We start from the raw sequence: 10793 nt of genomic DNA on the forward strand, positions 1-10793 counted from the left end.
AAAGCTTCTAAAAATTAAAAAAGCAATCTCTGGACATTTTTAATTTTTATGTGCCAAGTCAGAATTTATTTTCACTACATTCTGAATCAATTTAAAATCGTTATTTTGTGTTCTTACCATTCAATTGCCAATCAAAAGGTATCAATTTTCTTTGATACGCCATTTCTTCAATACAGTTCCCTCTTTTCATAACAGCATATTTGTATTGTATTTCACCTCTTGTGGGGAACTGTTTCTCCACAGAGAACTGAGCTTCAATCAGGTACCCTTGCTTACCAAGCCCCCTAAGAAACAAATAAGCAAATAAACCAAATAAATCATATCAATCTTCTGTATATTAGGTTTGTTAGAAGAAGAACAATATTAAGATGAAGATAAACTTTTCTAAGATCAATATAATAATTTAATTTTGAAGGCAGCCTTACCTCTTGGAAGGAAAGAAATCTACAGTATATACAGTATGCATACAGTTATTTATAATATTAACTATTATTGTAAATGAGGTTTGTATACGAAGAGACTAAGAAAACACTTGGATTTTAACAAATATCAACTGCACCAGTAAGGATCTTACTGATTCTCTCGCAAGAGAGTACAAACTCACAGTTTTTATTCCTTAACAGAGAGTTTTGTATCTTTAGGATCATCCCACCTTACTGGCTCTCACCTGAAATAGTTTATTTGAAGATCTACAGACTCATTTGAGTACAGCAAAAGCAGTTTGTCTGACTGAGTGTTGAACCTGAACTTTTTATCAAGGACAGCATTTATGTAAATGGTGAAGATATGTGCATCTCTGGGATTCTTTCCTGTAGACAGCTTCCTGCAAAGGGGAGACAGATCAGACACTTCTGTAAGAAATGCTTCATGACAACTTCATGACGTGTTTTATAATCATGGTTTTAACAGCAGGGCTCTTCTAGCTGTGTTTGAGTCCCAGAACAGTGTGAACTTCAACTAATGGAGTGCTCAAGTTCTCGCGGTGTTAGTGACGAAGGCGCTCGCTCAGAGTTTAGATTGAATTCTATGATCCAGATGTCCCAGGTTCCACCTGGGTCGCATCACTGGCTCGCTCCGACCAGGATGTTTCTGTGAAAGGATGAATGGTTTGCAGGGTGGGCAAGCCGAGAAACCTGACTGAACATCTTCACTCTCCCCATGTAGGCGTAAGAGTCATTGGTCTGAGCAAAGTTGTAAAGACACAGTGAGGTATTTCAAATTGGAGGGTACAGTAGGTGTTAAAAAATAATTGACTATTCTAAATTTCTATTTAAAACCCAACTATTTAACAACTACCACAGGATAAATAAAATAACCACACCTGGACTTCTCAATGGGAACCTCAAAACTCTAAGATGAGATTTATCTGCATTTTTCAGACTGGTAATGGTTAACAAAAGTCCCATCCTACTGTTTCTGCTCAATATTTTTAGATTGGCCACAATATAACAAGAGGAATAGGAAAACTCACTGGCTTGCCTTCTCCTGGCATTGCTTTTCTTTAGCTGTTGTCTGGTTGGAGATCTCCTCTGAACTCTTCTCGTGTTCCTTGAGCTCTTTACTTTCTTTGCCACTGTCCTTACTAGGCTGCTTGGCCTCTGCAGTCACCGTGGATTCAGGCTTGGCTTCTTGTTGTCTCGGTGCATCTGCAGCAGCACTGGTGCAATCCTCAGACCCTACCTGTAATCTGCCTGTCTCTGAATTCCTTGCCTTTTTCCCTCTGGTCCCGCTGAACTCTGACTGACCTGCCTGTTGCGCTGTGCCAGTGGCCTCTGCTTGTTCTTGTTCTGTCTTCTCCTGCATGTTCCTGGCGAGCTCTGGCATGGGATCTGTCTGAGTCTCCTGTGTCTTGAGTTTTTTTGTCTGGGTCTGAACACTCTTGTTCTTTGTCCTCGGTTGCCTTTTCCCAGGCTGTGTCTTGGTCATTTCAGCTACCTCTTTCCTGTCCTCTGTCTGTGTTCCCTTGGTGTTCCCACTCTGCTCCTGTTCTTTCCACTGTGTCTTGTCAATCAAAGCAGCTGCAGGTTTTGTGTTTCCCTTTCCTGCTATTGCCTTTAGTTTATTTTTCTCTTTCTTCCTCTGTCTTCTCCCTGATGATTTGCCTGGTTCCTGTGTCAGGAAAATAAAACCAAAACTATCTGAATTCATTGCACAAGAAAAATGAACAAATTAAATACTAGATGACACCATCCATAAATTAATATCAATGTTAGACATCAAAATCAAACTCTTAAGATGGTTTATGATAACTGACCATTTTCCTATGTTTTGGAATACTTTATTTTCCATATCAGTTAATTTAATGAGCTACTACTTTACATAAAATGGGGTACTAGAGAAGAAGACCATCATCCATTTCTCCTCCTAGGTATTTCAACTATTGACAAATCAGCTATTCACTGCCTTACATGTCCATCGCTACTTGTACTGGGCTTGATAGTCACAGTGCCCTCTTCTGGTGTGGATGACTCTTTGGCAGTTGGGTTCCCATTGCCAACCAATACAATGGCTTCCCCCTCTGAACAACCACCACGTGTCTCCGGATTCCTCTTTGCACCTCCCACCGAAGACACCTCCATTAATTCCAGGTGATGGGGTGTGTCCATTCTGCTTTGGTCTTCCATTTCACAGCCTGTCTGTGTGGCAGGACTCTGCTCCTTGCTCCCTCCTAGAAAAACAAAGAATTATCCACTCACCGAAAGAAATGATGTCCTTTTAATCCAAGGTATGATGTAAGAGAGAAAATTGCAGTGTGGGTGGTTGTGATGGTGGTGGGGTGATGTACAGTAGCTATCTCATAGTCTCAGGTGATTAGGCCTTGTGAACCTGAGTAAGGTACATTTCTCTTTAACATCCCCACATGTGCCATGTTTCATACTAGTGATGAAAGGGCCTCTGTCGAAGATTCACTACTGCTGGAGATCTCAAGCTGACACAGGCCTGTGTTCTGTCATAGCAGTGGAGACCCAGGGTCACAGCAGTGAAAGACAGAGCAGGTTCCCTACCTTCCTCAACAAGGGAACCCTGGGATATCTTCACCAGCAGCCCAGGGACAGCAGGCACCTCTGAGTCCTTCTTCTTTCTCTCCCTCCAGTTCTGTGTGCGACAAAAGAAGATGCGTTACTTTAAGTCCTCATGCTGGACTGTAAAGACAAAACTTCTAAAAAGGAGATGCCAAACTGCAGTCGAGAACCTAAAACATCTTCTCATGTTCCCTCTTCCTCAGCACCTCACAATAATTACTGTGAGGCTCAAATAATGTCATTCCCTGGACAAACTTCAAAGCCTTGAGCCCCCTCACTTCCCTATGCACATAATTCAAGGTGTGCCTCCACTGTATAAGACAGAGAGAAAGCAGTGAAGTGTTTCACGTAAATACAGTATTTATGGTAGTTCAAACTAATAGCTTGAGAACTCAAAGCACAAAGAAACTAGAATACCTCGAGCCAGGAATTCCTGTTGTAAATGTCACCATTATAAATGTAAAGAAAAGTCTTAGCCACAGTGTGAAGACTTCAAACAGAATTCCTTGTTACACCACGTTTCAATGCCTGCCACAGAGCTGTGTTATACTTGGACAGAAACACAAAGCTCAAGTAAGACAAAGTGATAAAAAAAAACATCCTACTGTATGAACTCCAGTACTATTCAGTGTACTTTGAAAGTACAGATTGAATATTTATGATCAGAGAGTAAATACTGGATAGGACAGGGAAATCCTGTAATTCCTCGCCTTATTTAAAAATACCACATTTAATAGAAGTCTGAATATAAAGACAGTATCAGGAACTCTCAGCTCTGCACTACTTTTCACATGCCTGTTGCATCGTCATTATGGCCTGGAGCAACTAAACACAAACACATGAATGATCACAGCTGCCGTACCACTTTTTATAACCCTTCTTTATACAGTATGTCTGAACATGTAGTGGGTGACATGCAGTATTACTGTCTATCACAGTGCTGCAAGCAGCTAGCTGGACCTTTGGCAATAACATGCACCCATTCAGATCATTTGATGAAGTTAGGAAGGATGAAGCAGAGCAGATGAAGATCACATGTGTGAAGTTATGGAATTAATCAATATGATTCACTATCACTTGTCAAAATCAAAGTGAAGAATAAAAAAAAAAAAATAAAGAATAGAAGCACAGCAATGAAGGCATACAGACATGTGACATGATGGGAGAGAGTGAAGACACAGGGTAGATATTCTTTTTGTGGTTTCTTTCCAACTCAGACAAAAATGTAGACTGGTTACACACTGTAGTGCATGTCTGCTTACACACTGGAGAGAAAAGAAACATGTTCAGGACAGCATCTTAAATGTATCGGAGAGAGAAATCTCTTTGCCATGCAAGCACCTTCTGTCTGGGTCTGTTAGGCACCCCAAAAACAGTCACACCCCCATGCCCATCGTCAGCCTGGAAACGGGGCACACCCAGACTCACACTCTCCCCTGAGGCTCCACAGGTGCCCGGCTCCAGAGCCAGATCTCCATGCTCCTTGCCCACAGCCTGGCCCTGCGGCTGCTCTCCCGGTGGCTTACTCATGACAGTGGCACATACATCCAGCAGGGAGAACTGCTTTTACAGCACAGGAGACAAGCAGACAGCACAGGTTAGACCACAACACCTCTCCCAAAACCACCAGACTTCTTTTATCATGGAGCTGTTATCAGGCATAAAATGGACATTGACATTGCAAAAGATGTCTCTGCAGTGCAGCCTTAGCTGCAGAAAATACGACAGGTTCACATATTTCCTGTTTAACAGGTAGGGTTTCTATGGGATTATTTCTTTAGATGCAGCACAGATTTAAATTTCTCCGCACATATTTTATATTACACAAATCAGGTTTATGTACTAAATATACAGTATATGGAAGACGCAAAGCACATTCACAGAATATTTCTTGGTTAGTTTCACTGGGATACCCAAGACCCTGAGATCCCCCGTATAACAGGCGGAGGAGTATAACACTTTTCAATAAATACACTAAAAACAGAATCATTCTCGGGAACAGTAGCTGATGATGGTCTCTATTTCCGTCTTCTTGCAATCTCTGTGAGTTGTTCCTATTGCGATATACTCGTTTTTCCTGTTTTCAAGCCTACGGAGCATCGACTTTCAGACCGCAGTTCTATGTACAGTACATACAATCCTCACCTGTCTTCCTCACCTCTTCGTCTCATGTATACTTTGTACTGTATATTTTACAAAAGAATATATACGGATCTTTTTGTACGTCATTTAATAATAATGCTTATCCAATAACGTGGAACGCAAAACGATATAGGAAACAGACCTCCTTTGATTTGCAATGGTAATGGTGACACAAAAGATATAACATTGTCCACAGCCTGTGTTTTCAAAATTTATAACAATAATTGTACCGTTTTCATGAAAGTTTACTGTTGTATCATTAAGGTCTACTGCTGTGACAGAATGAAATACGTGGAAATGTTAAAAGTTTTTCTATTCAATGTCTGTCATGCTTCAATTACAATTTCTTAAGTATAAATAAGTATTAACGTAACAAATAAGTATTAACGTAAATATTTGTTATTATCAAAGTAATCCAGCATAGAAGTTTTCAAAACACACCAAAATACTTCAACCGATACATTAACACTTGTGTCAGGAAGCGCAACAATAAAGTCAATTTATTGAGTCAATAAAAAGGGATAAGTATGCCTGAATATTAAAATAACATCTTAAGCAATGGTAATCACACGTACCTGCAAGCTTCATTTGTTGCTCTGAAATGTTTTCACTTTCTTCCTCCCTGCAAATAATTTTAAGGATTCATGTTTAATATATCTGTTTACACCAATCAACGGTCCGAGAAAGCTGTCAATCTAGAAATTATGGTCCACCTGTTTTAAAGTTTAGGGACCATACGAGATAGTTAGATGACGTCTTCTTTAAAGACATCGTGAAAGAGGAAAGGAATCTGATTGTAAACGTACGACACACGTAAATGTATCCAATTGTACGTTCAAAAATATAATAAGAATTAATATAGCTTGTTTACAACGTTAAACCTAGGCTTTCCCTCACTACAATTGCTGAGAATTATTCGGTATTCCCTAAATAAGGATGGTAAAAGCACGCCTTTTACTCTTACCGGAGACTTTCAGTTTCGTTTCTCCAAATTGATGTTATCTGCTAAGGGCCGGTACACAGCAGCAATTTAGAGGAATTAACATACGATACGCAGCTCGACTTTGGCAGGAGAGAATACAGTGAAAACCCACGCAAGCACTGGGATAATAAAATGCAAAATGCACAAAGAAGGACAGAGCCCAGAACCGAACCCCAGAGCCCAAAAGTTTTAGGTGTGCAGCAGCATGTTACCAAAACCCTTATTTATATTATAGACCCGCTTCGCGTCGGGCCTAACAACGCCTTTTTACTGTGCCTATAGTCACGATATACAGTAGCACGGCCTCTCGTGCCTTATTGCTTAAATAAAAAGCACGGTTTCTTGGTTGTTCAGGGAATGTCTTATACTGACGGGCTGAAGGGACTGAATCTTTTGAGGTCTGAGAAATTCCACGATAGCAGACAAGCCGTCGCGACTGTAACAGTTTGCCTGGCAATCACAAAACAGTGTCTCGACAGCAGCTGCGCGTCGCGGTGACAAGAGCACATAATAGAAAATCACCTTGTCGCGATCGCAATGGTTAGTTCGCCACAGCGAAACTGTGTGGCGATATTTATGCTGTGACGCAGTAGCAACACCCATGTCACAATAACAGAATAACGATGCCAAGACCATTACAGACCAGGAGAACAATTAAAACGTGTTTGGAAACAAACGCAAGAGATCGGCATGGCTTTTCTGCACCTGTTGTCGGCAGTAAAGCCCAATGAGCGCTCAGGAAGCCATCAGAACTTGGCTGTCCGCCCGGGTTTGCTCTGCGCTTTGCAGGCCTGCAGCAGGTTCCTCTGTACGATATGAATACATGCCTATAGCCAGACCTCGTCTCAAGGGTCTCCAATGTTCTTTTCAGACGTAGAGAAAAACGCATCAAAATTGTTGAGAATTACTAGAATTCACTAGGAAAAAAAAGTGTTTTTTTTAAATACAATATCTTGTATTTCTCAATATTAGACCCATGATACCTTAGATACCACAGTAGGCAAATCGTTCTTCTAAAATAGAATTTATTTCAAGCAGTTTGCAAGAATACAGGTACATAATATACAGACGCATTCTCTTCACACGTTACATAAAAATGTATTTCTGTCATGTCATCGCTTAAATACAATACTACATGCTGCCACTGAGTGGCGTTGTACTATTCAGCACACCCTGAGCAGGCTTAACCCCAGTGCAAAGGTCTGTGAACTCTCAAGCTGGTTTTATAGCCTGGCAGGAGTGCGGTGGACACTAGCCAGATCTTGTCTCCCAGAGAGCCAGATATGAACTGTGTGACACTGAAAAAATCATCTCAGCCACATTCAAGGTGCACACTCTGCAACGTTTTGAGTGAATGAAAAATTAAGTGCTTTCTGGGGAGTTTCACCCCACGTAAGATGTTTTATCATTGAAGCTGAATACCATTGAAGCATGAATAAAACTGTGAATTGTATGTATCTAATAATACAATATACATACTCTTGGTATAAAATGATTTGACAACCTAATAACATCAGAATATTCAACATAACTGCAGAGATACTCAGGACTTTTAAGTGTCACTCCCAGTAAATATTGTTGTACGACAATGAAAATTGTTTTGACTTATTTTTCAATCAAAGGAAGCATCCTACAATACATAAACACTTCCTATATTTTTTACACAAAAAATGAAAACTTAAAGAGTTAAAAGATGCTCAGATATAAAAAAAGCACCAGAAGAGTCTGATTACATCAATTTGTTATATTGATTACATCAAATTGTAAAAAGGGACTTTTAACTTGACGTACTTCTGCGAAATGTTCTGTTAAAAACAAAATGTGCACAGTATGTTTTGAGGATTGTAACGAAACTGGCATATATCTCTGCAATTTGTTGTTAACAAGAGATGTTCTGTAAAAGTGGCTGTATGTGGTAGGCAAATCAACTCCAGACACAGGAGCTCTGCCTACTCCTGTGCAGACTCTGGTCTCTTCACTTTCCGGACCAGGACTCTGCGACCTGGTCTTTGGACCTCGGGTGTCAGCCTGGGCCGCTCGACTTTCGGGACTGAGGGGCTCCTTCCTGCTTGCATATCATCCACAAAGGACTCGATGCCTTCAAACTTGGTGGTGAGCTCGCCCAGACGCTCCTTCAAGGCGTTGAACTCCTTGTAAAGGTCTCCCAGAGCCTCAGACAGGGGCTGTATCCTGCATGAAGTGAGAGGAGACAGAGGGGAACAGGCAGCTGAGACACTGTCGAAAGCCAGGATTTCAAGCCCCAGTCCCTGGTTTTGTAAGTTTCTTTAAGTTAGAAAGAGCTCTTCACTTGGGAGAAGTGTTAAACTGATCCAATGAACGTTTTACTAGGTGAACTAGTTTAACTAGAACCCTGTTCCATAGCCTTTAGCAGCTGATGATTTAAAGAGACATAGCAAACCTGCTTACGCTGGAAACCCCTCGTCTAAACAAACAAGGACTTTCTCAGAGGGAGGTAAAAGGGTGTGTTCATAGCAAAGGGAAGACTGGTAGTTACAACACTTCATATTAGTGCTTTAGTGACTAATTACATATGGGAAGTTACATATGGTTTACATAGGCTTAGCTGTTAATTTGTTTGAAAATGATTAATCTTCACTGGTGGTTGTTTAAAACCTTGTTAATTCTGTAGTGTTAAAACACTCAGACAAGCTTGTAGCAATCAATTTCCAAAGGTCCTTTGCCATGTACAGCAGCAGTAGTCACTCTGTCTGGAGCATCATTCACATTGAATGTCCAGCGGAGTCCCTCACCTCCCGTAGTCTGGGAGGACAGTGTTGTGGTCGTTCAACAGCAGGTCTTTCACTTGAGTCATGATGGCGAACTTCCAGTTGTCCAGCACCGTGGTGAGGTTGGCACATCCTTTCGTGTTTACCTTCTCTGCTGCAGGGACACCCATCAAGCACAGTCAGTGCACTCAGTAGCGCTCATGTTCTGTATATTTGTATACGATTAAATAGGTCTCAATATATAAAGCAGACTTATATAAGTAGGTCACACCAACACTTTGATATTATGAACTTCAGCTATTCCTTGTACTGTACTATGCTGTTTTGACAAACGTTTATTAATTAGCCCTATGAGCTTGCACGATGCCTCTTAAAGAAGAATGTGGCACTTATTTCAAAATCAGTGACAGCACAGACAGGACAACAGGTGCAAACTCACCATCGACTTTGTAATCCAACTCAGAGGGCTGTCTCTTCTTCTTGACTGCAGCACACAGAGCAGCCAAACACAAGAGTAGAACTGCCTTTCTCATCCTGTCTGAAATATCAGAACAGCACTTCAAACATCAGTGGAAAGCACACATCTCAAGCTAGAGAATAATCGATCTGATTCATACCATGGTTACTCACTTTTGCAATGTTGTGCTACAAGTACACATTTTTTTCCACACTGTATACAACAAACATTTGTCTGAGTTATTCAGAACATCTTAGAATACTACCTTGTACATTAGACTACGGACAACAGTACCGTGCCATTATCTAGTATACATCCACCCTAGCAGGATAACATTCTGCCTGAGCAAATGCAGTTTTCCTCACAAACAAATTAGACATGCATCTAAAAAATCATGCACCAGGCTACAGTTTACTTTGTTGGCAAAAGACATTAGAAAAAACATTAGAAAAAAAATTAAATAACCTCAAGAAAATAATTTCAATAAGTGGAATTACAATTTCATTGTAACTTTCATGCACTGTCTTGCCATTACAAAAGGCTTTAGGAATGCCTGATTCTACACTGTTAACCCTGCCATGCCAGATTTTATTTAATTGTTTCTTTAATATATTTTTAATTTGCTATGAGTTTGACTTTTTTTCTAATCAGGCAGCAGAAATATTCATATTCTCATCTATCAACCAGGTTTATTACTGACCAAACCCAACAATAAATCAAAATCACTAGATGATTCAGAGTAATAGTAACAAACATTATTTGAAAACTTTGAACTGAACAGTACTAAACAAGAAAGATGAAGCCAAGAATGTCCACGTTCATCCTATTAAATACATTTACTGCATTTAGACTCACCAGCAATCACTAATACTGTGTGTAGCAAAGGTTGACATCACATGATAATTGCACCGCACTGATTCTGACTTTCAAAAAATAGTTACTCTGGAAGGCATAACTTTTTCAGGGTTATAGGGTTATTCAACATTTTTTATTTTTAAACTTTATTCAATTCATTAATAGTAAAATAATGTAATAGTAAAATAATTCATTAATAATAAATAATGGATACCTGAGATGACAGCAGAATGAAGAGCTGATTCACTGTAATTCAGCAGGAAACCTACAAAATCAGTACAAATGTGTATTCCTGTGGTAGCACAGCTTACTGCAGTGCCAAGTGCAGTGAACAATCATTAGACAACTCACTCTTATATCTCTCTGTAGCCCCACTCTACTGTTCCCTCCCCTGCTTCACACTCCCACACTGAACTGGCCGCCTGCCAGGAGGCTGTCAGCCAATCGTGTGGCTGCTATTACCCCAAACCCTTTAACACAAATAAAAGGACTCTGGAAGATCACAAGCCCCACAGATGACATCACCCGTTGTTCATTTTTTCACATGTATTCAGGTAATTGTTCAGTGGTTTAACAGTCGCTCTGTA

The 10793-nt window shown here is 40.3% G+C and overlaps 2 protein-coding genes across 4 annotated transcripts in view; both read right to left on the bottom strand.

Annotated features, from left to right (window-relative positions):
- The window catches only part of rnf213b (ring finger protein 213b), a 43224-nt gene extending 37415 nt beyond the window's left edge, over window positions 1-5809 (bottom strand). The window contains exons 1-7 of one of the 3 annotated variants that reach the window (XM_088926803.1): window positions 5741-5809; window positions 4452-4583; window positions 3006-3096; window positions 2409-2668; window positions 1472-2109; window positions 668-823; window positions 118-284 (exon numbers count right to left, since the gene is read on the bottom strand). In XM_088926803.1, coding sequence (XP_088782929.1) covers window positions 118-284; window positions 668-823; window positions 1472-2109; window positions 2409-2668; window positions 3006-3096; window positions 4452-4553 — 1414 coding nt within the window. In that variant the 5' untranslated portion in view covers window positions 4554-4583; window positions 5741-5809. Of the gene's footprint in view, window positions 1-117; window positions 285-667; window positions 824-1471; window positions 2110-2408; window positions 2669-3005; window positions 3097-4172; window positions 4197-4451; window positions 4587-5740 lie in introns of those variants that run through there. The other 2 variants (XM_088926804.1, XM_088926805.1) reach the window with 2 other exon arrangements.
- Window positions 5810-7155: 1346 nt separating this feature from the next.
- Window positions 7156-10529, bottom strand: LOC148824170 (uncharacterized). The gene is made up of 4 exons (XM_088927677.1): window positions 10421-10529; window positions 9334-9432; window positions 8919-9048; window positions 7156-8337 (listed from the first exon to the last, which is right to left on the bottom strand). The coding sequence occupies exons 2-4, from the start codon at window positions 9425-9427 to the stop codon at window positions 8097-8099; spliced, it is 465 nt and encodes a 154-aa protein (XP_088783803.1). The 5' UTR covers window positions 9428-9432; window positions 10421-10529; the 3' UTR covers window positions 7156-8096.
- Between the last annotated feature and the right edge of the window lie 264 nt (window positions 10530-10793).

The sequence above is a fragment of the Atractosteus spatula genome, chromosome 11 (assembly GCF_055471065.1).
Source record: "Atractosteus spatula isolate fAtrSpa1 chromosome 11, fAtrSpa1.hap1, whole genome shotgun sequence".
In the NCBI taxonomy this organism is placed as follows: Eukaryota; Metazoa; Chordata; class Actinopteri; order Semionotiformes; family Lepisosteidae; genus Atractosteus; species Atractosteus spatula.

What these genes read in the sequence shown, in the direction of transcription:
- LOC148824170 (XM_088927677.1), bottom strand. Translation starts at nt 9,427, where the DNA reads ATGAGAAAGGCAGTTCTACTCTTGTGTTTGGCTGCTCTGTGTGCTGCA. An exon ending in GTTGGATTACAAAGTCGATG is followed by an intron (nt 9,049 to 9,333) that starts GTGAGTTTGCAC and finishes GTGTCCCTGCAG; the next exon opens with CAGAGAAGGTAAACACGAAA. An exon ending in GTCCTCCCAGACTACGGGAG is followed by an intron (nt 8,338 to 8,918) that starts GTGAGGGACTCC and finishes CACTTCATGCAG; the next exon opens with GATACAGCCCCTGTCTGAGG.